Here is a 27,707-nt window from a genome sequence, read left to right on the forward strand (position 1 = left end):
GTTGGTGTGGATGTCCTTAGCACGTACTCCAGATACTCTGTAGTCTCTGCACAGCCCCTAGGGCTTTGCCTATTCGAAGTTTAATATCTTCTGAGCAGGATCCTTTTTGGGTGATCTTTCCTCCCATGTATGTGAACTCCTCCACCTGCAGAAGCTGGGTATTGTCAATTGTGATGTTCAGATGGGTGTCCTCTTTGCATATGGCCTGGACTTCTGTTTTAGCGATATTTATTTTGAGTCCAAATGCTGAGCTGCTTTGATGAATGAGGCTATAACTAGTGTCTGGGGGTCTTCTTCACTGTTAGCAATTAGTGCAATGTCGTCTGCAAATCGTAAGTTGTTCACCACTTGTCCTTGGATGTTTACTCCTATGTTGGTATCGTGCAGGGCATACAACATAGTCATCTCCAGTGAGTCGAAGGCTTTTTCAAAGTCGATGTAGCAACAGAAAAGGGCCTTCCTCATTTCAAGCTGCTTCTCAACTATTTGCCTGAGGGTGAAGAGTTGGTCTATGGTTGAACGTCCTGGTCTAAATCCTGCTCGGGACTCTGATAGAATTTCTTCAGTTCTTTTCATGATTCGGCGTTGTAGAATAAGTCTAATTACTTTGCATGCATGGCTAAGCAAGCTGATCCCTCGATAGTTGCCGCAAGCTTGTCTTTCTTCTTGTAAATTGGTGTGATGATAGCCCTCCCCCAGTCATCTAGGAAAATTTCGCTATCCCATATTTTGGTGCATAGCATATGTAGGATTTCGATCCCTGCGCTCCCAGCTGCTTTGAGTTCTTCAGCTGTGATGTTGTCATATCCCGGGGCTTTGCCATCTGACATCTTTCTTGAAGCTGGGCATACCCTCTATAGTACTAATAATAATTATTTCCAATAACAAATACATGTATTAATTAATTGTGCAGAACAAACTTATAATCATGATAAAGTCGCATAAAAATGTGCCCGGTAAGGGACTCGAACTCTTGGACCTCAGATGAAAAGTGACCGACTGAACCGGGCTCGTGATCTGATAACATATGTTACTAAGCAGTTTTGTTCATTCACTAGGCATCAAGCGGGCACCTATTAACTCTCAACTGCTTAAGGGGGTACTACACCCCTGCCCATTTTTTTGCCTATTTTTGCATTTTTCTCACAAATTATAGCGCATTGGTGACAAGTAAGATATGTATATTATAGGGGCAAGGACTACAACTACTGCACTGAAAATTTTATTTCAACACAGATAACAGTTGTGGAGTTACAGCCAGAAATGAGGGGAAATCAATATTTGATCAATAAATCAATAACTACTTGCCTTGAGTTGCTGAATTTTCAGTGTAGTTGTAGTCCTTGCCCCTACAATATACATATCTTATACTTGTCACCGATGCGCTATAATTTTTGAGAAAAATGCAAAAACAGGCACAAAATTGGCCAGGGGTGTAGTACCCCCTTAAGGCTACGCTAAGTTTTTACATAATCTGTCCTCAAATTTGATGCACATAGCCTCATTCAAAACTATTTTTCCTGAAAATAAATATCGTAGGAAGAAAATTCACAGTGCATCCTAACGGTAAAGGTTTTAAGGATTCTTATTTTAATAATCATTTGATTCTGAGCCATAGGAAAACTTTTGTTGCTAGTGTTTGAAGTTTGTCATTACTGGTGGACACACGATAATTTGCCCAATAAAGACTCTGTTAAAGGCCTGTTCAGTGATTTGATCATTCTTAGGATTATAGGATCGCAAAAATCATCAAATTTCAGATGTTGGCACCTTTCTTAGTGTCATAGATCCATATAGCGCGCTAGTGGTTAAACCGAAAGCGGTGTATTAAAAACAAAATGAGACATTTTACATGAATCTGGAATTTCTCTATCATTTTTTCATTTTTGCCAAATTATTCCTTTCCAAAAAAAGTCCACTCCCTAGTTAACTCAATTTGTCAGAAGTTGACCACATTCCACAACATTCAGCTTTAACTTTTATTTTTTATAATCAGAGCAAAAACGTCATTTAATGGTAACCACTCGTTGATGAAGTTTGCTACACTTCATGTATGTTGTGTGAATTTATAATAACCCATCCAATTTTAACAGTACTACTAATCAAAATTAATGATCTCGAGTTAGCATTACTTTAAACTTTATATGTGACGCGATCAAGCAAAATCATTCGGAACTCGGAAATATTGATTTTGAGATATAGCCAAACAAAGTTGTTCCTATTGTTTGGAAACTCTTTAAGGGGGAATAATACCCTGATTTTCATCAGTACCCCCCTTCTTTTTTTTTTGCAAATTTATGAAGTACATAAATATGTTCATCACCTCATGTCCTGAACTTATAAAATATATCTACATACAAAGTGCTTTTAAACCATTTTAGTAAGTCATTTTAGCCCTATATATTGTTGCATGACCAACGTGAAACAAATTATAACTTCACACAACAGATCAATTTTGCGCAAAGCAGAACCCAAGGAACCAGATGGAAAAACTTGCAACTGTAAAGTGAAACTTGACTGTCCCTCCAAGGCAATTGTTTAGCTTCCAGTATAATTTACCAGGCGACGGTAACTCGACTTGACAATTCACATCATGATACATATATTGGACTAACCGCTAACTCGTTCAAAACACGCTTTAATTGCCATAAGAGCGACTTTAATAACAGTGACAAAAGGCATTCAACAACATTGAGCGAGTACATTTGGAAATTAAAGGATAAGAAAATACCTTATTCAACTGAATGGAAATTAATCAGTCGGGCTAAGGCCTATTCAACTACCAACAAACTATGCAGACTTTGTTTAGAGGAAAAATACTTCATCATATTTAAGCCTCATCTCTCTTCACTGAACAAAAGGAATGAGCTAATAAACACTTGTAGACACAGGAAGAAGCATCTCTTGATAAACTACAACTGATCAATATATCAAGTATTGACTGCCTTCATGAACTTGAATTGCTTATAATGTTATGTAACCATTTTTGACTGTAAATGTATGCCAATTAAACTGTCTAATGATCTAGCACTAGCTCCGCGCGTTTTACGCTCGGTGATCGCGCTTCGCGCTCACCGTCGCCACTTCGCGGCGTGAGCATTCCGTGCATCATAATCAGTTTCCAGTGATAAGCATAATTCTGACGAGTGTAGGTCGGCTTCGGCTGGCTTGCATGAAACAATATTGTAAATAATGCTTTAATAAATCACCAAGTCTATTTTAAATGTATTTTTTGTTTACTGTATCCTAGTAACTCAGATCTGTGTTTCATAACAAACCATAATTTATTCTATTCAACATGTTCAAGTAGGGTACATGAATAGAATACATTAAATCCTTTGTTATACTCTCTATAGAAAATCTAGTGGTGCATGCAAAATATAACACTGAATAAATTAAATATAAACACTTATACAATGGATGCATAGTCATTAGTCAATTTAATAATATAATGTGTTGTTAGGAGAAGAAAAGGCTATTAGGTCACCGTATGTCAGGTTATAGGTCAATTGGTTCAGGTCAAATTTAAGCATCAATTTTGAATACACATGTGAGAGTCTGTGATATCATAATGAGGCATAATTTTGATATTCTGTCTTTAACTGGATATATATCGAGAAGTGCAAGGTGGATATACTAATATACCTTGGGATGTAAATGGTGAGTACAATTTAGAATGCCTAGTTGAGATGGATTTCACAAATAAATATAAAATAGTTACCAAAATCACAAAAGTTAAGCTTACGGAAAACTACCCAATATGGATGGTATAGGTGACAAGAAATACATTTTTTTTTTTCAACATTGCTGAAGTATGGTTGTGGTAACCTGTTACCTATGGCTTAATTAAGTTTCAGTGAAATAATGTCACAAGTTAAGAATACAAAATATAGCTCAACATTGAAAATAGAAGCATTTTAACCAGTTCCTTTTTGATAGTTGTGGAGCACCAAGTTCATGAAGTCATAAAAGAAATCAGGAACCACTTATTCCCATTTTACATATCAACTTTATTTCCCTAATGTGTTAGCAACACATATCCAAAATTTTAACGAAATCCGTTGATAGTAAGCTTTCCAAATTGAAGTGAATTTAAATCATCAGTGATGTACCTCCTTTTGGCTTCTATCTTTAAAAGCATGTAAGCTACATTGATACCGATCCCACCAATAAAACGAGAAGATTTGCCCCTTCATTTTGCATACCACTTTGTCCAATTTTTTTTGTAATTTCTTCACAAAATGCAAAAAATGCACACAAAAAAATCAATGGGGTAGTACCCCTTAATTACTCATATCTTTGGAACTGGTTGTTCAATTTAAATAGGGTTTTCTGCAAAATGCAGCTTTGTAAATGTTTTTACTGTCATATAAGAAACTGAAAGCTCATCATTTCCGAGTTCCGACTGATTTTGCTTGATCGCATCACATATTCGTTGGCAACAGGCAACCTCTCAAAATTCCAAATAAAATAAAATAAAATAAAATAATTTGCATGATTGTATACTACGTGTTAGTCATGAGAAAATGAATGAGATAAAGTTCAATTACTCAGCGATCGGAATTTCGGAAGTAATTATGACAATGACAATAGAAGCAATCAAAATCCCATTTTTCGTTGACGTCATGGTCCTTTGTTTTATAATAACCTATAATTGAGCTTGCATAAGAAATAGATAAAAGTGCAATAACTTTCAGCTTAATTTTTCAATCTAAGTAAAATTCAAATGCGTAATTAATACTCGACAATTACAAAAGAAAAGAGTATGGTAATAATTAATAGCCCATTTCTACGCAATGATATTTTGTTTTTGTCATTAAAGAGGTAATGAACCGGGTATTGAAGGTCGAAACAGATATAGACATCTGTGACCTTAATAATTAATCAACATGTATTGTCGAAAATCGGGATGATTTCTTTTCATCATTGATAATCATAATGCAGCAGCTTGTGCATCTCCAAACTAATTTATGTGGGCCGACACTATGATACAACAAATTTGATTGGCTTATTTTATACGACAGATGTAAAGATTTCTGGTGTCAGCCAATGATGTTTCGCTATATACTGACATGTTGAATGACGCATCTGGTCGCAAAATTCGCTTTCATGTCGGGATAATCGTGTACATCGTGGCTATGAAGTACACATCGTTTCTAAATAAATAACTGCAACTTCTCTAATCTCCTTTGATGGCAATTGTGAAGGAACAGACTTAGTTGGCAAGAACACCAACCTGAATTATATTTCATCACTAGCGATACAATCGGTACATAAAGTAATGTCGTCTTTCACATTAGAAACACATCAGAAAACTCTCCATGTCAGTGGCTATGCATATCCTGCGAACACTTATTGCATATTCTTTGGTACTTGCAACTTTGACAGCTCCATACTCGAGAACCTTCCCTAAGACCAACGGAGGGTGCTACCCACTCTGGTCTCGATTTCACGATTACTGTTATCGATACTTTGGCGATCCAATGACTTGGCAAAGAGCGGAGGACTATTGTCAGCGATACGATGTTAATGACCAAGTAGCTCATCTTGTGTCCATCCACGGTAAGAAGGAACAAGATTTTGTATATGAAATGTGGCAGAGTACTATTATTGACCCCGGATTAAACCGGAAAGATTTCGAACCTAAAGACGTCAACAGAGCAAATGGATTATGGATCGGTTTGGAAGATCAGGAAGAAGAGTCCCATTGGCATTGGACTGATAACAGTACAACTCACGGTTTTGATAACTGGAGATGGTATGAGCCAGATAACGAGGATGAAGATCGCACAGGGGTTGGTGAAGATTGTGTGCATATATATCAGCATACGTATCCGTGGTTTTGGTGGTATGGAGATTGGAACGACGTGAAGTGCGATCGTGTTATGCCGTTTGTTTGTAAGATGCCGATTGATCTTTGATCGATTACATTGATTGATGGATAAAGATCGATTTAATTGATTGATGGATAAAGATCGATTTAATTGATGGATGGATGGATGAACATTGGTGAATAGTGCCATGTAAACAAGTAACTATGCCAAATATTATTGTGTGAATTTTTGCTCTTCTACTCAACAAGTCCCCTATCAGGTAATATACAAGCGATGCTGGTAGTTCTGTCCTCTGGAGTACTACTGTACATAGAGATGAAGATTATGTAATCGGCGGGAGTTTCATTACACGGAGGTGTACTCCATGATGCAGTCATGTCTACAGTAGAATTCATCTCGACCTTTGCAGGACTTAAACCCCATTAAAAGCTATTAAACCAAGATAACACTCATTGAAACAGCTCAACTGATTAAATCGGATCTTCTCTGGTTGTGCACATGTGTCTGTTTTATATGTGCGGTATCGCTATGATGTGCTATAATACAGCTTCAGTTGGGTAACTGATTATAAAGGAAACGCAAGGAAACAATGGTATGTGGACCTTTGTTCACGAAATGAGACAATGGCCTGCTTTTTGTTAACCAGCATTCTTGAAAATGAGCAACATAATGATTGTTGACTTAACACGGTTTGGAAATAATTTCTTCATATTTTTGGTGTTATCTGTCGTTTACATATCCTTCCTAAAACACGAAAGTGCGACTATTTCCAAACACCTAAATTAGCTAAAAATTTAGAACATGTTACAAAACTATATTTTCTAGAATTTCATAGAATAGTTTAAATGTAGCTTGTACCGTTTTATTGTGGCATCCTTCAGAACGGAGCGGTCCGTTACCAATATAGCTTAATATTTTCGGTCAAATCTCCATTCAATTAACACGGGAGTTGGTGAATCAAACATTTGAATCAAAGCAATGACTCTAATGAAGTGAGGAGGTCGAGTGCAGATCCGTCGGAACACGCTTTTCAATACGGAATAAACGCTAACCTCATCGTGACATCATCCAAGCAGCAAAGTTCATTTCCCATTGAAAAAGCGTTATCCGACGGATCTGCAGTCGACCATTATGAAGTCTATGGTTGGATCACTTCAAGCAATGACACTATTCGCCGTAGAAGTAGTGATGTAAAAGGTTTAATTACCATATCGATAGGTTTGCACTATTTTTGAATGTATTACCCTGCACATTATTAAGCAGTTTGCACTCATCACCAGCTATCACCTGTGTATGTGTGCAATCATACAGCTCTTTTCAGAGACACTAGCATATCAATTTGTAAGCGCTCTTTAGTAAAGTCATAGTTCATTAAATTTACAAGAGTATGACAAAACAAGCGAAAATAGTAACTTTTTGAAAAATATTTGCAATTTAAAGAGAATTGGTCATTGCTCATTCTAATGAGGCTTGCATATGGGCATATAAGTGTGCTCTTTCATTTAATGACATAAAATGTGAAAAATATTGTAAGGAACACTTCAGGTTTTTACTTTTAATACCTAAATTTTGATCAAAATTTTTGCTGGGATAGTTTTCAACAGATTTACCACACTTCGCCTTGCTATAACATTGAATTGCGTTATTTGTTGACCTAATGAGAAAAAGAGTTTTTAGGGGGATGTGTTGGCTTTTGTTCGATATTTAAAAAAAACCTGATTGGTTGAAGGGAGCACTTAAGGTTTTGGCAAAACCAATCACAGATGTTTCTTTTCCACTAGATCTATGTCCGAGGCAGTAAAAACGTAAATAATGGGCGAGGCGCTGCCGAACCCATTATTTAAACGTTTTTACTGCCGAGGACACATTATTTGGGTGTAAAAGATATTGCCACACCCCTTATTTCTATTCTATTACCACAAAATAGTGCAATTTAAAGAGAAAATATTGCATTTTTGCCCAAATATTTGAAGTTTTTTACCTCAAGGTTATAGCGAGTACGCGTAGCCAAAGCGTAAAGTGACATCCAAAATATTAAACGCGTAACCAAGCGTAAAGTGAGTTGCGTAGAATGTGTAATGGCGCTAATATACTGCATCGCGCTTTGCTGTGCGCTAGATGCGAGAAGAACATAAAGTTCGTTGCCCTGGCCACTTTATTGTTAATTAAAGGTTTTTCACCTGATGCGTTTCAACAAATCACAGTGCGCGATTTTGAATGGAGGTCGTGGAGGTAATAGAATGAAATTATTAATAGTCCGTATTACAAAACAGTAGGATGAGGGTAAATGCCTTGATTAAAAAGTTTACAAAATAATACAAGCAAGCTGAAGCTTGTGTTTGTACTTATGTATTATATGATTGTATATAATAATGATGTATATCGTAATTATAAAAAAATATTTTTGCTAGATCCTGCGAAACTATAGTCTAATAGCATTCAAAGAAAAAGGGTATGCGGGTGTAAACTCAAAATAGATAACAATGGGCTGGGGTACGTGTCTTAGGCACAGAGGAGAAAGAAACAGAGCGCGTGCAACCAATTAAAGTCCGCGTGTATTGTATGGTGTAAGTTCTCGCATGTTCATGAGGGCCGATTGTTCGATCGTGCAGTGTCTAACAATCACGCCAGCGTTGCGTGCTTTCGCGATTACGCGATAGACCGTGAACATACGCGGTAATCAGTGCGTAGTTGTCTCGCCTGTCGCATTTCATGGAACAATCGGCCCTCATTATCGAGTGACGCGGATACTTTGACTGGTTGCACGCGCTCTGTTTCTTTCTCCTCTGTGGTCTTAGGTTATACAATGGTTTTTTGTGTACATGGTGTATGTGTGAGTAAAGATAATTATATGGGGCCCAGAAGTGGTGACGTGATTTTCATCTTGTTTAGATATTAATTGACTTTGCGCAACTGCATTTTTACTCGGCTCACAAAAATTGTCACTTATTCTTTATCAATGGTCACACTATGATGTTACAGTTGTGGAAGGACAAGATGTTGATTCAGCTATCAAGTAGAGCACTTTGACCAAATTCCATACACTTGTTAGTCTTGTAATCTACTAGTGGCATTTTTCAAACCGTTTACTTTATTTTGATACGTTCTGTATACGCTTTATTATCATGATTATATCACTCTTACATAAATTCGAGACAGTTCATTTGTTGATTACCATTTACCATTTTTACCATCAGCCTATCCGTGTGATAGTACCATCACAGTGCATTTTACCATCACAGTACCATTGCCGTTCGCTACCACTAATTCGTCGTTATGGGGTACGTGTGGATCCCAAAAATATAGAATTATGTATGAGTAATATACGAGGGTCATTCATAAAGTTCTACCTGTTGGGTCATAATTTTTGTTTTGTTAAAGGTAGCCACTTGACAATTTGCATGCATACAGTTCGTAATGTCACCTACAGGTGGTGAAAATATGTCAAGACCATTCAGATTTTTGTAGGTGACCTGAAAAACACAGTAAGATATGGTACACCGGAAACGGTGACGCATCTTTGGATATTGCACTTGGAAACATGCCTCCCGCCAATGTACGAACTTCCCTCTTTATACAAAAAAGTCATATTAGTAACAATATTAATTTTGGATGAATATACACCTTACAGTCCAAAACATCATCCGTGACTGAAAAAGTAAAATTTTGATGGACAGAAATGACCCAGAATTCCAATTTTTTGAGGGATATCTTGTAACATCTCAAGTAATGATAATCAGCATAGTGTCCATCCCTATAGCGTGACTTTTCTAGCTGCGCTTTTAGATAAAATACAAAAATTAAAGCTACTATAACACATTTTTCAGTCAAAAAAGTAAATTTAATTCCCTTTGTGATCTATTGTGGTATTTTATTCCAAAAAAGCGACATAGTGCCACCATTTTACACCATGTTTTATTAAAGTCAATATCTTCATAAACTGTGTTTGTGGTCATTTATACTAATCTTATTACACTGGCTATTTGTTCTATTAGTTTTTTGCATATTAATGTCCATCATTTTCAGTTTGTGGCAACCTTTTAACCAGTACATATACTTTTATGTTTATTCTTGTGTTTTATACAGTTTTTATTGTATAACATGACCAAATGGAATAATTATGGGATCTTCAACACACTGTACTTGAGACGCCTTTGTTAATATTGTACATATTTTGACCGTTTCCGGTAAACCATATCTTACTCACTTACTCTTACTTACTTTTCAGGTCACTAACAACAATCTGAAAATGGTCTTGACATGATTTTTTTGCCACCTGTAGGTGATATTACAAACTATATGTATGCAAATTTTCAAGTAGCTACCTTTAACAAAACAAAAGTTATGACCCAACAGGTAGAACTTTTTGAATGACCCTCGTACATGTATTATTAACTGTCTTAAGGGCTGGGGTATGAACGTTTGGACAGTATTTATTTTGGGACATTAGAGCACATCAGACATATCGAATTGCATTCTGAATACGAAGAATGTCATTCTGATATCAAATAATTTTGATTTTTGAAATTCGCAATTTAATACACATTTTATGGCAAATCATTAAAATTGATATTTTTGATATTTAACAGTACTTGAAGTAAACTTTATAAATCTGATGATTTATACTTAAAGTGTATGTAGGTGGGATGAAAAGCCGACGATCAATTGAAAATTTTGACCTTTCGTATTCAAGATATGGATTTTTTTCCCAAAACACCAAAAAAATTAGGTCTTTTTGGGAAAAAAATCCATATCTTCAATATGAAAGGTCAAAATTTTCAATTGACCGTCGGCTTTTCCTCCTGCTACATACACTTTAAGAATATATCATTAGATTTATATAATTTACTTCGAGGACTGTTATATATCAAAATTTGAAAATATCAAATTTTTATAATTTGTCATAAAATTTGTATTATATTGTGATTTTCAAAAATGAAAATTATTTGATATCAGAAAGACATGCTTCGTATTCAGAATGCAATTCGATAGGTCTGAGGTGCTCTCATGTCCCACAAAAATACTGTCGAAACGCAATAAACGCTCATTTTAGATCCCTTAAATGCGTGTAATTGTCGAATACTGTATAATCACTCGGTGAAAGATGTATTGTGTAATTTAACAATCGTGATTATATTTTAACCATCACACGCATAGTATTTTGTCAGAATTTTATCAGATTATGTGGTGTGTTACTTTTACACTGACGTTCATAACTTGGAATTAACTCCACGTGACGAAGGAGTTTTCTAGTAAACATGATAATTGTTTTTTAGGTCATGAAATAACGTTACAGAACAATTTGAATAATTTTTAAAAAAGCATTACAATCTGCGTCTCGAGTAAGATTACACCACAACTGTGTTATAATAGCCATAGACTGTGCCTTAGTCGATTGTTGATAAATAAAACTATTTCTTTTATTAATCATGATAAACTCAGTTGAACTCGAAATATACAAATATTTAACACAAGTAAAGTAGTCAATGAATGGTAGTAAAATAGTTTATATAATTAGTGACAGTAAAAGTGAAGTATTCGTATGTTATCAAATAAACATCTCAAAAAAAGTAACTAACCCCCCTTAAATAATAGTTTAAAAATAAAAATCTGTAAAATGCGTTGGAAGCAGAATTTATTTCTGCACATTTTGACACCTCATTTGTAGCAATGAACCAAATATTGACGTCACAGCTTACATTTAAATCAATGTAACCCAAGATTTGAAAGTTGCAGTAAATTGTATTGATTTTGTATTCCGTATAATGGAAGGTGTAATGTGTAATAATATCTGAGTGTTTTTGTATTGTATGTAAGTGCAACTGTCAAATCTGGACCTCACTACATTATATTGACCGATGTTTTATTGTTTTCTGGGCTATCGTATCAAATGAGATGTGAAAATGCGCAGATATAAATTCTGCTTCCAACGCATTTTACAGACTTGTAATACAATAACCTGTTTTTGATTAATGGCCATAAGGGTGGTTAGTTACTTTTTGTGAGATGTTTAAAACATATCTTGGCATAATAATGAGTGATCACTTATTGAATAATGTGTTAAGCGTTTTAACCACAAGTCAATGAAAGTCAATAGTCTACTCGGGGAGCTAGCAAACTGAGGTGGTAAGCAGTATGTAGACTCCGAGTATTAGACGTACAATATTGTATGTAACATATCTACGTTATTTAATCTATTGCCATTCTATTTCCAGTAATGTTTAAGTTCTAACAAATGTTTGATGACGTAAAATCGATAATATGTTACGTATAATATCTGGTAGAAATATATTGTCGATTTTACGTCATCAAACATTCGTTAGAACTTAAACATTACTGGAAATAGAATGGCAAATGTTACATACAATATTGTACGTCTAATAAAAAAGTCTGGAAACTGCTGTATGGTCACTAAAAAGATTAAATGTGGAAAATCTATCAATTGTGCACACATTTAATACAAAAAAAAATGTAGAAAATGTAACCACTTACAAAGAGTTCTCATAAAATATAATTGTTTTAATTATGTTTAAATAGTAATTAAATTAAAATATTAATGGTGTATTCAGGCTACGGCAACTTGCGGAATAATTGTAGGCAGAGTGCAAGGCCAGTGGAAGTGCATATTGCATGAAGCCGTTTATTTTAATACCAAAATATTATATGGTTATATTGGAATATTTAGACAGGGACTAAAAATGGGACAAAAATTGACAAATGGAAAATTCGGCTTTGCCCCTTCACTCTAAATCCTGGCAACGCTACTGATTCAGAATAATTGCTGAAAGAAAATTTTGAATTTGTAAGACCAACAAAATGTAATTTTTACATGGGAATTTTCTTTAAAATATGTGTTAAGCATCATGAAAAGTATTCCAAAATATTGGTTTTGCACTCAACAAAAATAATGTATAGTAAGGGATAGGCTGTACAATAAGGTACGCCAGCTTGGAGCTTGATTCCGTGTTTATGCTGATGCACCGTTCTCAATATAATGACAGAAATGGTGCTCCGTGTTAAGAAATACAAAATGAGTGTGACAAGATTTACAGTGCTGGTTGTTACGGGTAATAGAATTCTATGTCAGATAATTAATAATAAAGTGTGAAAAACATACTCCTTTTGGATGTGTTGTTAGCATTTGTAATAATATTATAGTATCGGTTTTTTATTTTTCAATATTATGACGGTACAGCTTTCTTTATATTTTAAGTGTACAACTGTACATTGAGACAGTGTTTGTATACATTACGTTTTGTTACCTGGAGATATTTGATCATGTCTCATCTCCTTTTTCAATCAAATCGACGGTAATAACTCTTGTAGTGAGGGATCAATATTTAACCACAAATTGCCTAGGCAAAATTCACTTCCTGGGAACTAAATACCATGCAAGGTCATTTTTATGTAACTCATTGACCTATTTGTGTTATATACTGCATGTAGCTATAATGACATCCTTGTGATCTGGTCAACTTCAGGAACCTCAGGAGAGAATTTTTGGTCAATTCTCTCCAGGTAGTGAAACGTAATCATTGGTAATGTATGCGTATTAGTAATCACCCCCAAACGGGGACGTAAGAATAATACCCTATATTCAAATTGGTGGACCTCTCGGGAATCGGGGACCGTCACTGTTTCATAAATATGCGCAAAATGGACAGCAAATAACGTAATATAATAATAATAATAATAATAAAACAAAAACAAAAGCAATTGTGAGTGCGTCCCCTATCGCTGATCATAAAATACGCCAGTCTTCGGTTACGTCGCCGTTTGCATAATCCTAAACGGCGTCTCCCGACGGACTGCAGCATCCATTCATCTATTATTTCCGATTAGAGTGCTGACATATTGGAAAATGTTGCCAATCAATATTCATGAGTGTGTACATTAAACGTCCAGTTTTCGAAATTGGGTGACTTGTGTTTGCCAGGTGTGAAATACATCTGATTGAGTGTTTTAATTACGCAACGCATAAAGGTTTTAGCATCATTGAATGGCTGTCTATTTTATATTGTTTAGTTTATATACTAATAATTATTATTTTCTTTATTCATTCCTTTCTTTTCCTTTCTCTGCACTTATTCTGTCTTATGTATACACTTAAGGGGGCCTATCACTCCCTCGTCTGCTTCTTCCCCTCTCTCTTTTCCCTCCTCTCTTTCTTTCTTTTTGTCTTCCTCCCCTCCTCTACCCTCTCGATCGCCCATCCACTTCTTCTCTTTTCATTCCCACCTCCCTTCACTTCCTCACTTTCCCCTGGCTTTTAAATTTGATATCCGTTGGACTATTATTATACTGCGGTACATGTCAGGTCATATGGTTGTCTTTAATTGGGACACATGCTACATAATAAACTTTCACCTTTTTGCCTATGAAAATAAACTTTCACCTTTTTGCCTATGAAAATTGATTAAGAATCTTCAGAACACAAAAAAGAGAGTACCATATCTATTTCTTGCGCAATGACATCTACTTGTGGATGTATGTTAAAGCCACTACGATGGCCAATAGTCATATCCCAAACGTCAATAATTGTCACATTTTCTATACCAGACATGATTTCTCGTAATACTTGATCCACGCTCCAATAATACCAATGTGCTCTATCTCGAACTACTTTACCTTCGAGCTTCTGCGTGTTCGCACTCTTTATAAGAACACGCGAGCTAGGATTTCTTGATTGTAACCGTTGAATTGAATCTCTTATTTTATACAAACGATCTCTGTAGAAAGTGAGGTTCGTTCCTGCAAAATGGGCCCAGATGGTTATCAAAACCACTACACTTTTTCCATGCTCAATTTCGTCAATTGTATTTGGAATGTATTTCATGTCTTTCACGAAAACTTCATTTTCCCGAATTGGATATCCATGAAATAGATATTTAAGATGGATGTCATGCACCTCATCTGTAGCAACATTTGGTCCAAAATGTCTCATTACGGCTAGTTTTTCAACTACCGTGTCTTTTAAAATAAATCGAGCAAAATGTTCATACCATTGACGAATAGTTGAATCACCAAGAAAATAGAGGGTTTGATTTTGTAAACATTTGGTTATTTCCGGTAGTCGCACATTACCACTTTGACAACCTGCATATCTATGATTTTGTAGACATTTCCTTATTTCTGGTGGCGTGAACTCTTTATTATGGCAAACTAGGGAATGCCACTTGTCTTTGAAATAAAATCCGGCAACACTGTTGTCGGGTCTGGTTTCTGTAGCTCCCAAAACACATGCCTGAAGCTCCTTTGCCACGCATTTTGAAACTGCAGCGTCTGAAATATCAACAGTTAGCAATCGAAATAATCAATAGTAAACATGATAAATAATTGTGATTATGGCTGGAATAATGATAACTAAACTGAGCTCAAAAAGAAACTTATAATTTTTCACAAGGTCATATCTTAAAATTCTGTCCATCAAAATGAACCAAAATTACCCACAGGATTACTTCAATACTCTCCTCTAAGCACATGTCAGTAACCAAGCAGTTGTCTAACTGACACAATAGCAAAATGCACTGACATGGAACAGCTACCTGACCACATTCACAGCCCAATAATTGGCACCCAACACAAGAAATCTGTGAGAATGCGTACAGGATACTTGCACAGATAATAATTTCCAAAACGGTGCTGCTTTCTACTTTACACGCACTTTCTGCAAAAAACAGGCCTTGTTCCACACTATTTCATTTACTCTTTGGGAATTACCATCTGTGCAAGGATCTTGTACGCATTCGCACAGATTACTTGTGCTGGGCGCCAATTATTTGGTTGTGGATGTGGTCCAGAAGCTGTTCCATGTCAGTGCATTTTGCTGTTATGTCAGTTGGACAACTGCTTGATTACTGACATGTATTTACAGTAGAGTATTGAAGTAATCATATGTGTAATGTACTTTTTGTTCATTTTGATAGACAGGATTTTAAGATAATTATGATCCTGTTAAAAAGTATAAGTTTCTTTTTGAGCCTAGTTTATTTATACCACAACTACGCCGGGTAATAATTGTTTCCTTCCCAACACGACGAATTTGAACGATTGTATTTAGGCGCAAGTTGGCACAGGTGTAAACACTACAAAATTTGCACAAAAAAACAAACAAAAACAATTACGTTTGAAAATATCAATAACGAGATCTTCAGTTAGATAAATTCGAAGTCAATTTGCTTACTATTGGACGGCACCACATCAATGGGCGAGGCTAATGATGCTACTTCTTTCGGGCTGTGTAGACAAAATTATATAATTAGATACAAAACAGTAGAAACGTTATTCCGAGTTCAGGTCTATAACAATACCAAAACATTTTCATTTCTGACCTCAATAGTGGAGCCGGAATATGAATTCCCGTGCGCGAATTAAGACGAAGTTTTGATAATGTTTTCTTGTATATTCGAGGGTGCTGAACAAGAACTTGGGTCCAACCTCGGGGAAATATGGGGAACTCTCAGTAGAGGGCGTTTTTCAAAATGGCCGCCAAAATACTACAACATAACGTTCTAATGCTCTAAATAGGTTTCTTGTGGGTTGAATTGACGCAAATGTTACAGTTTTCTTCATTCTTGGTAATCAAAAGGCTATTGAGACACAAATTATTATCCAAAGGTCAGCGTATGGGGCGTTTTTCCAAATTTCGCACTTTTTCACACATGCCAGTAAGTAAAAAGGTCAACTTCTTTGCTGCAAAAAAAAGGAGAAATGTCCACTTTTTAACTCGGAAATATTGATTTTGAGATATAGCCAAAAAAGGCAATATTTCCGTTTGTTTCCTTTTGTTATGGAACCTCTTCAATTGCTCAAATCTTTGGAACTGATTGTTCAATTTTAATGGGGTTTTCTGCAAAATACAGCTTTGAAAATGTTTGTTACTATCCTATAAGAAACTGCAAATTTAGTATTTCCGAGTTCCGAATGATTTTGCTTGATTGAATCACATATTTGCTTGTGATTCTCATAAAGTAGGAAGGAACCAAAACATTACTAACCTCGTGATAAGCCGTACTTCCTTTTCCGATATCAAATCGCCTACATATCCGTCATACCAAGAGCTGGTGTGTATGAAATATGTGTCGCACGACAACAATGCTGGTTTGACACAGAACCACGGAAAACCAGTCTTTTCATCGGTAAAATTACAAAAGGTCATGTTCGCAAATTTATGTTTTGGATCAATATACATGTCAGTTGTTATGTGGCAGGGTGTACTGGCCGATGGCGTGTCACCTTCAGCTTTAAATTGTCCTCGGTAACTAATTCTGGCTGGAAAATTTTCCCTTATTCGTTTCAGGACATCAATAGCTTCTGCGGAATTGATAAGCACGATTGTAATCTTCACTTGTCCAGTCCAGTGGAGGCGGAACTTTGCAGTGTAAGTGCCATTGAAATGATCAATTATTTCATCAGCTGCAGCACTCGCATGCAATTCATCACTATGAATCCAAGCGTAGAAGAAATCACCGCCATACAATTTGCTTTCGTTTTTGGTGTTTCTAGATTCAATAGATACTTCGAGAGTGTCGCATAAATTGTATGGCTTGTTAGATTTGACGAAGTAATATGAAAATTGAGGGCTGGTTGGAAAATCCATTGAAATGTTCAATTTTCTTCTGATGTCGGGTGATTTTGCAATCTGTGGTGTCGGGGTTTTGTAATCGTCGCCATGATGTCTATATGCAATTGCTGGCGCTACGAATCCTCGGAGAGATTGATTATGGAAGTTTGCATCTGCTGCTAAATTACTAAACACCTGCAGAAAACAAAGGCAATATAAAAACACTGAGGTCTAGAAAATGTTTGTAGATGGAGTTGTAAATAAATGGTAGAAATACAAGCTGCCTTGAGCAGTGGTTAAGCCAAGGGAAGGAGGATGAGATGAAGTGGTGGAGCTTCCCCCGTGGGACATCTTGATACCTCATAGTGCAGTTATGTCCACGGCAAATTCACCGTGACCTTTCCAGCCATAAACCCGCTTAGTGAAGATTAAACCGAGATATGCAGTACTAAGCCATTATAGTAATTGATTGTCCAATGCAAGTTTATTACCACGTGATAATATTAATCAAATGCGCCATCGAATTGTCCGCTACGGTCGACTAATCCAATCGATAATGACGCTATTGACATGTACGGGCGGAGCTCCACTGACCGAGTTTTGGGGTATTTTTCAATGGTTTGCTGTCATTTACTCATCAAGGCGGTCCCCCGCTACTATACGGACTATGCTAATGATTTAAAGATTGACATTTAGAGAATAAACCATGCTTGATTGACAGAAAGTACTAAATTTGTACCTATTACGGTTTCATGACCCCCCCCCTTCCAAATGAGACCAAGCCAGGGCGGCCTGGTGAAGCAAAATGTGCATTGGAATAACACGGGAGTTGGATATAGATGGTAGGATTTCTTTCTCATACAAAATATGGTCCCCCCGTTATTAAAGCTTGTACCGGGTTGAAAATTCAGATATTTTGAAAAGAATAAGTAATTTAAACATAGAGCGAGGACTAAAATCATAGCTTTTATACTTTTTGATATATGATGCTAACTAGTTCTCATATATCTACAACACAGCGCTACCAGTAGGGGTCAATTGCCTATACTATTGTGAGTGTCCCTGTGCTGTGTGCATACATGTAGGCACCAATAACTGCATGATGTTCTTGACCCTTGTGGAATACTGGCCTCTATGATATTAGATTTTTAGGTCAAAATGTCGCGATAACCTTTTATTATTGTTTCAGTCTAAATAGGATTATGTTACTATGCTTTTTTTAAACGAAACTATTAGGACCTTATACTGGAGGTCTGATAGTGTAATTTAAAGCTTTATTGCCTGTCGTGCTGTGCCAAAGTCAACATACTTCAAACATTGCCTGTATAGACAGGGTTTTCTGATGAAGATGTATTTTGATGAAGGGGTATTTTCAAACATTTTTGACCCTTTCAATTGTAAATTTTTCCTCTGAAGGAGTCAAAAAAATTGCCCAAGGGTTATTTTTATATTATTTTTGAAGACATTTTTAACAATATGTGTATTTTTGGAGCCATAGGCGTAGATCCGGAGGGGGGGGGATGCCTGAACGCGTAAATACGCGTGTTTTGTGCGTTAAAGTTAACCCTGATTATTTGCCTATAGACTTCCTATAATTGGCACTTCCCTGCCGTTGATGGGGTGACCATCGATATCACGTATTATATAAGCAAACGAGGACAGGAATTGTGTGATATCGATGTTCACCCCACCAACGACAGGAAAGTGCCAATTATGGGAATAGAATGGTTCTATTTCCGAAATGTGTGCTTCTTTAAGCGTCAATCGCATTAGGAAATGAATTTGGAGAAAACCTTCTGTTAACAAAATACTATGCTGACCTCACGCTCCAGTAATTTCAGATGATTGAGCTCAGTAATACATCAAAGAACGTCTTCCAATTCATGAAAACAAATAGATAATCAGCTTATCGGATTAAAAGCTTGAGGCATTTCATTTGCAAGGCCCATTACTTGTAAAAAATAGTGGGTGAGTTATGTGCTCACTGACCATGAAGCTGAGCATTGATCAAAATACACGAAGCAATGGGGGGCTTCGCAATTCCTTGAGCGTGGTCTTAGGTTTGGGTATATACTCAAAACATAAGTAGTGGTTAATGATTTTCGTAATCATATCATAATGAAAGCAAAAGATTGCCATCCTCTCGTGTATATCTATACAATTTTCCATAAAGAAAAGGCTAAGGAAAACTAAGATCAAAAGGGCTAAACACCACCACCAACAACAACATAGGCCTACAAGTGTATTTTAATGTAGCATGTGCACACATTATCATGTTGTGGACGGTGAATCAAGCTGGTCCCAACACATTCCCAAATGAATGCAGTGACCAGCCGGTGTTCACTCAGCTGATTGTTATATATTTTATTAATGCAAAATACTTTATTGTGTAACAAAATATTGTAGTCGTCAAAGAAGGTAGTATCATCTCATTTAACTGAAGTACTAGCAGTTTTGAAAAGATTGTTGTTGAGTGAGATACTTGAACATGTTAAACGAGAAATAAGACAGCAAAAGAATACCCTTGAGCCAGAACAAGATGCGATGGCTTAGTGGACAGAGCGAAGGTCTGCAGTGCGAAGGGTTGAGAGTTCGATTCCCATGTTATCCTTATCGATGATTTGGATTTTTTCAGTTCGTTTTTCTTTCTTTTTTCTCCTCCCTTTGTCTTTAATAATATAGGCCTAATGCATGTCAGCTTGAAGGCCCACTTTTTTCATGATTTATTTCTTGTTGCTAAGTATTTCATATTTAGGCCTAATCCTACATTCGAATTGATATCTTTTTAAAAAAATTGCATTCAAGTTCAGTAGCTTTCAATATGAAATAAAGCATATCAATTTTTAAAAGTTCAAGAATATATATCAACACAGATTTTCACGATTTTTTTTAATTGGACTAGACCCTCCCCTATCGACAACATATTTTATGAGCTTTTATGCATACATATCATATCATGAGATGCACGAATTTCAAACCTAATATTTTGGCATATTTGTAATTTTTACACAATGTCCAACTTACACCTCGGATTACACCTAATTGAAATCAGCCAAGTTCGTTGTTCAGATCATGTAGATAGAGCAACTAACTTTGATGTCTTATTAAGACATTAAATCCCCCATAGAACACAACAATTAAGCGGTCAAGATATTAAGTGTTTTCTTTCATTTGATCTCGCTACTTCTGCTTCAAATGTAACAGAAAACCAACAAAAATAATATAAATGGAATAACAAAACTTCAAATTTGCCCGAAATCGTATATTATGGCTTTAATAAAAATATGAAAACTAGGATTTGAAAAAATGAGTTAAAATAAAATCAAAAATCAAAGAGAGGTGCTAGCGAGCATACATACGCCATTGTCATCTGCTTAGACTGCCTCTATGATAGTCTCCTACACAGCCAGTTTGTGTCAGTCGGTCTGACACTCGTCGATCCTGTATGTTCGTGATAGCCACATACAGTCTGGCCCGAGACTACCTCCACGAGGGTCTACGCTGCGCTATTTAAAATCTGTATTTTGGTCACTTTTTCAGCTCAAGACGCACGCCAGTTATTCAATACGCAAAGTAAACCAGATCTGGTTTCTTTATACGAAATCATTTACGGGAGATATTCATCATTTTCTAACCCGGTATCCAAAGATTTATCGCCTGAATATCAATCGTGCATAGCACATTTACGTGTATCGATCCCGTGTATTCATTTCAGTGTCTCTTGTTGTATAATGTAATTATTAACCGGGCGATGTCGGTGTGTGAGGTGGTGGAGCTTTCAAGTTTCCCCGTGGGACATCTTGATACCTTCTTGACCCTTGTGGAATATTGGATTCCATGATATTATAGATTTTTATGTCAAAATGTTGCGATGACGTTTCATTATTGTTTCGGTCTAAAATATGACTATGTTATTATGTTTTTTAAACGAAACTAATAAGACCTTTTATGAGGTCTGATTGTAGTGTAATTAACAGCTTTATTGCCTGTCGTGCCAAAGTGAACATACTTCAAACATTGCCTATAAACTTTCTATAATTGGCACTTTCCTGCCGTTGATTGGGATATCATCGATATCACGTATTATAAAATAACGAAAGAGAGGACAAGAATTGTGTGATATCGATGTTCACACCACCAACGGCAAGAAAGTGCCAATTATAGGTTCTATTTCCGAAATGTGTGCTTATTTAAGCGCCAATCGGTAAGTTTGCGTAAAAGCAGGCAATCAACTTATTTTTCGGGTACGGTATAATGCTTAATTCAAATATTTTGTCTGCCAAGATGTATTTGAACCCACTGACCCTGAAAAGGCCCCCAAAACCCTATAGGATCATACAAGGGGCAAAAATTAAACTTCACTGAAAAAACATATCAAATTATTCGTCTGGGCCTAAGGATCACAAAAAATGCAACATATATGTGTGTGCGTGTAGGACATATAGTTACTAAGTTTATAGACTCAACAGGTCCAAGGTCAATTTGTGACATGATCTGGTCCATGGGGGCCAATTCGGCAAATTTATTTGAAACTGAGAAAAAGGTAAAAATGTGGAGTAATAAAAACAATAAAATACATAAGAAAATAGACATCAAAAAACTTCATAACTTTAGAACCAAGTATGCTAGGCTTTTGCTGTTTTCAATAGATGATAGCCTATTGTATGTTTATTGTAATAATTATAGTAACTCAATTTTCAAAAATGCCTCCTTTGGCCCTTATGGACCAGATCGTGTCACATTTGTATGTTGTACAGTGGTGACAAATTAAAGTTGCTTCGATTTTCGTAAAAATGGAGGTAAATTATTCCTCAAGTTTGCGGGATTGAGGAAAAGACTAGTTTTCACTTTCTGCAGTTTGAAGTTCAGAATATAGATGATAAATAAATACCAATGCCATTGACTCCTATTTTGACTTTTGACCTATGTGCAACAAGCAAATCGACCTTAGACCTTTTGTGCCCAACAAATTCTTAACAATAGGCGAATCCAACGAGCCAAGTCATGGTCAGGATTTGGTCGGCCATATATGGGTACCCGCATGCACCAAACAGGTGTTGTGAGTACCCAATTGGGTGGATTAAACCCGCTTAAAATTCGATGTTAGATTCTTTTGTGTTGTAAACTGTCATCATACTTTCGTCTATGTGTTACACGGGTGATAGAATGCAGTTTATAATACCCTTCAAGGCCGCATCATCCCACATTTTAGGTGGGATAGTTGGATACCCGTCGCGGCTAATGACTGCCATTGAGGAGCAGGAATGCGTGATTCGTCTATAGGTCGTACGCGTACAAACTTTACATTTCTGGGATCAGTAGGGCCAGACAAATACTTTGACTTGTTTGAAGGTATGCTTGGAATAAAATTAATCCTTGCTCCCTATTATTAGGGATATCCACTGTCAATACATTTGCTCCTAGAATGGTTTCCCATTTACTGTTGTGTGCACTCACCCATGCATTGTCAATGCAAACACAAATCAATTCAGGAAGTCCCATGGAATGCAGTACTTGCATTGGCCCGATTTAAACCTAAAACAGGTTGTTTCAAGAAATTCCTGATTCCACCAGAAAACATTTTTAACCAAACTCTTTCCTGATTGGTCAGAAAATAGAGAAGACCTTCCTTTATCAAGAGTTCAACTTTGTTTTAAAGAAAAATTTAATACATTAAATAATGCACTTATTGTTCAGCTCCTCTATGGAAATATTTTCCATGGCAGCCATCTATGGTCAATTGGTCATACTTGAGGTTCCACCAAACAAACCATGGGTTTTGAGGTCTTATATTTTTTGTTTTATGTCAATAAAATCGCTTAAATTTTCAGGATGATCTTATTTCATGTTGTTATAAGCAAATATGATGTTCCAGATAACGCTAGTTAATAAATACATTAAGAAAAAGCACCTTAATATTGCACTTTCTGTTAATATTCCTTTTTGGACTTAAACTTTTTAACATGTTCTAGCAACCCTTATATCTCTGGAATGAAACGTCCGATTAAGATTATTTAAACGCCAAAATGTTTCTTTCATCAATTCCCAGCCAATAAGTTAGGTCTAAATCAATTTGAAAGTACTTCAATTTTTAGTGGATATGCCTACTATTATTAGGCATGTCCTCTAAAAATTGAAGTACTTTTAAATTGATTCAGACCTAACTTATTGGCTGGGAATTGATGAAAGAAACATTTTGGCGTTTGAATAATTTAATCGGACGTTTCTTTCCAGAGATATGGCCTTTTGAGTGTCACGGTTTTATATAGGGCTGCTTAGTACGTTTAAGGGACCCTTGGACTATGTTTGCCGGAAGAGAGGTAGAAGGTTAGATTTGAGGTGCATGTGCTTGGTTAGAATGTTAAATGAAAGTTTATACTTGGCCTAGCACCTACGGACATGCGCAGACGTGTGACGATGTTAACCTTGCGTGCATGCTTTATACCTAATTCGTTTAATTACACACGCCACACGAGAAGCATATTCGAAAAGCTAGCTTCGGGCGACGTCGCAGTAGATGCTGGTAGATGCAAGTATGAATACAACATCATCCAATCTCTTATAATCTTTAGGTCCGAGAAGTACTAAAGTTTGTTAATGATATTCTATATACGTCAGTGGATAATAATGATATGCCACCGCATCCGCAGTAGGCATATATGGTACAATGTCATTAAACACTCGGACAAGTATCCAGAAACAAAGGTCTTTTGACAGCAACGGTTGAGTACACATTTTCTAAACGCTGGATAAAGAGACATATTTGCACTACAGACCTTTAGTTCAGGCCACGCACACAGAATATTTTGTTTACTCCCATTACAAGCATTACAAATACAGGCGTGTATTAAACATGTTTAACGCCAATTATTGGAAAATCACAAAAGTACTAACCAATACTTTGTAATTAAGAATCATATACTACACCCACTACCAATGATTCCTACAAAGTATTCGTCACACAATTGATATATTTCCCATGCCATTATAGTTGATATCAGAGCCTTCGTCAACCATTAATTACACAGGTATTTCGCAAAGATATCTGTGACATTATTACCAGCTTGAAAACTTTCTTTGAAAAAGAAAAGGTGGACGGAAATCCCATTTTGTTTTAGACTATATTTTCACTAATACAAGTTATATGCCTATGATGTAAAGGTATTAAAAGAAAAGAAATAGGTATAATATTGGTCAAATCAAGAAGAATATCAAAGAAATCATTCTACTCGCACATTACACTTGAGGCAGGCCTGTATTATGATTATAAGGCCTACGGTAAAAATACTTATAAGATAATATGCTAATTACGCTAAACAAGAAACTTTTTGTGCTTGGCTGATCCTCACTTGATGAAGGTCATATTGATTTATCGTCAACAGAGATGCCTCCTCTCCAGGCCAATGGTACGTTCAAATCGATCGGTTGGACGTCCAAAGGTCCCATAAACGTATTAGAACATGTTAAAAAGTTTAAGTCCAAAATGGAATACTAACAGTAAGTACAATTTTAAGGTGTTTTTTTCTTAATGTATTTATCAAACCCCAGCAATCAATATGATTACAAGGTGAGCAGAAATTTAAAATATGGTCATGTGATTATTTGTCACTTGAGCAACTTACCTTATAACTTAGGATTAGCATTGCATAGCTGACTATGGCGAATATCATAAGACTAATCAGATGACAAAGTTGAAAACCACCGATTTGGCCATTAAAGTGACCCCTTTGCAATATTTTCATATTGATCCAAAGATTGCCCTTAGATTCGCTTGAGAAGGAACTCTAAAGCGAAGTATTTTGTGATAAATAAAATTGTATGATGCCGATTATTGATGGTTCCGTCTTTTTATGCCAATATCAAACCGCAGTCAAAAATGCAGCGAAGCCAAACCAATAGCCAGGCACAGAGAAAAGTTGGAGAAGGAGAATTGCAGCCTGAAGAGCAAACATAGTTGAGACGATAAACAGTACACAATCTGCATCATTTATTATTTTATATTGATTATCTATACATAAAAATAATATAATTCACAAACCATAAAAACACGTGTCGGATTTTGCACTTTGAAACGATGTGTAGAATATTTGATATTGATTTCGTTTATTTACACATATTCAGTAAAGAGATTCATTTGGTAGGATTGTTGAGATCATAAACTGATATTTTTGTTAGCCAAATCCAAGTAAAAACTACTCACGAATCTGAGCTTTCGCCATCTTGGCTGATGGCTTGATCACAGATGAACTGGTCCACTGCTTTTCCCGCGAGAACGACGCATGATCTCAACAATCCTACCAAGACAATCAGGTCATCGACTGGGAGGGGGCCAAATTACTCGACAGAGACTCTAATGCTTTCACAAGGAGAGTCAGGGAGGCCATCCAAATCAGAAGGAGGGGTAAGAACTCACTCAACCATGACGAAGGTGCACACTTTCTAGATCATGTATATGACCCACTGCTAAAATCAACTTCCGGGTAACGAGGATGCGTCGTTAGCAACCAAGTCTCGCGGGAAAAGCAGTGGACCAGTTCATCTGTGATCAAGCCATCAGACAAGATGGCGAAAGCTCAGATTCGTGAGTAGTTTTTACTTGGATTTGGCTAACAAAAATATCAGTTTATTTACACATATTGTTAATTTAAATCAATATCTTCGGCCTCTACTACAGTGCATCAAGCATTTGGTGTCGATCCCATGTCGTCAGCCAGATACGCTAAGGGACGCACCATTAGATTCTCAGGGGGGGCATGGGAGTTTGGGTCAGGCAGAATTTTTTTTTTCGCCGCCGAAGGTGGCGGAATTTTTTTTTTTCGCCTCCAAGAGCACCAAATTTTTTTTTTAGCCGCCTTCGGCGGCGAAGTTATTTTTTTTCAATTTTAATGTAAATTTTTGTACAAAGTTGGGTGTGTGAAATTTTTTTTTTTTTACTCATCAGTGAGGCAAAATTTTTTTTTTCGTCTCACTAGTGGGCAAAGTTTTTTTTTTTTCTCACTAGTGGGCAAAGTTTTTTTTTTTCAAAAACTCCCATGCCCCCCCCCTGGAAATCTAATGGTGCGCCCCTAATTGCCTAAGTTATTTTTTACATGCTTCTCATTGCAATTTTGATTTTCTGAGTAATAAACCCATAATTAATCAAATTTCCAGCTGTTCCGCCATCCCCTCCCACTACACCATTCATAAGCGCCAGTGGCATAAGTCCAATGGCAGACCTGAGCGCAAGACCGTAAGTCCACTTGGCCCCTCAACATGTACACACTAAAGTTACGTATAGTTTCTTAGGGTTTTATAATGTTTAATACATATTTCAGGGTGAAAACATCATGAAAGGTTGTGAAAGATTTGTTTTGGCCCCTGAACATGTATAAAACATTACCAAACTATATGCAACTTTAGTGTATACATGTTGAGGGGCCAAGTGGACTTACGGTCTTCTTGCGCACAGGTCTTCAATTGTGCATACATATTGGGGCAGGGGGAAGTTAATTCACCCTATTTTGGTCCATTTTAGCTTTAAAATTGAATACCGAAGTGGAAGAAGGGCCCAACTCCGCCTTTTTTTCTTTTTTTTACAAAAACGAGTTAGACCCAGTATTTTATTGCCAGCAGACTGTTCTTCCTTGTGTCTGAAAGAAGGGCCCAAATTCACTCTCTAAATAGTCTTGCAAGTACATTTATTCATGGTTGGTTTTCATGCGCCAAGATGTGTTCTTGCTTTGCTAAAAAATTCACAGTTAGCTGAATCCCTCAGGGTTTGGTATTTTGTTCAGAGCACAGATAAGGTGAAAGAGAACCTTGGGTACAGTTACTATCATCTTCAGAGTTTCATTTGGTGGAACCGAAAGGTGCGTCTTCAAACTAAAGAAGTTCTTTTTATCAGGTTTGGTTCATGGTATTTGCACTCTGAATGACCTTAATAAAGGATATAACTTTGTGAAAACATTTGAAGATCTTGTTATGGAATTGATATCTCTGTTAGAGACAGAAGAAAATAAAACTCTCTTACGAACTACTCCTCTTTTTGCCAAACGCGAAGTGTTTCTAGAATGCTGCTAAAATATGAAAATTTTTAATGCCAAATTATTGCACATTCTAGGGAAGCGTGGTTACCTTTTTGAAGTGGCCGAGTGGGAGGGTTTTTAATAAAATATTTTTTGTGTTAAAACTGAAGCATCCTATGTATAAAAGAATATACGAATATTAACTGCACATCATATATAACGATTTGTGATACCCAATCGTGCTAAAATGTATGTGGTTTAGGAGGCAGAGAATTTTATTTCAATTTTATATACGCCAAAATATTT

The 27,707-nt window shown here is 36.3% G+C and overlaps 2 protein-coding genes across 2 annotated transcripts; one reads left to right on the forward strand and one right to left on the reverse strand.

Moving 5' to 3' along the window:
- Positions 1–5,316: 5,316 nt before the first annotated feature.
- On the forward strand, positions 5,317–5,921 carry LOC140143421 (echinoidin-like). The gene has a single exon (XM_072165277.1). It carries the CDS (start codon positions 5,322–5,324, stop codon positions 5,919–5,921), a length of 600 nt encoding a protein of 199 aa, XP_072021378.1. The 5' UTR covers positions 5,317–5,321.
- Positions 5,922–14,250: 8,329 nt separating this feature from the next.
- LOC140143422 (NXPE family member 3-like) lies at positions 14,251–25,067 on the reverse strand. The gene is made up of 4 exons (XM_072165278.1): positions 25,020–25,067; positions 16,832–17,592; positions 16,018–16,070; positions 14,251–15,116 (listed from the first exon to the last, which is right to left on the reverse strand). The coding sequence occupies exons 1-4, from the start codon at positions 25,065–25,067 to the stop codon at positions 14,251–14,253; spliced, it is 1,728 nt and encodes a 575-aa protein (XP_072021379.1).
- Positions 25,068–27,707: the final 2,640 nt, after the last annotated feature.

The sequence above is a fragment of the Amphiura filiformis genome, unplaced genomic scaffold, assembly GCF_039555335.1.
Source record: "Amphiura filiformis unplaced genomic scaffold, Afil_fr2py scaffold_21, whole genome shotgun sequence".
Lineage (NCBI taxonomy): Eukaryota > Metazoa > Echinodermata > Ophiuroidea > Amphilepidida > Amphiuridae > Amphiura > Amphiura filiformis.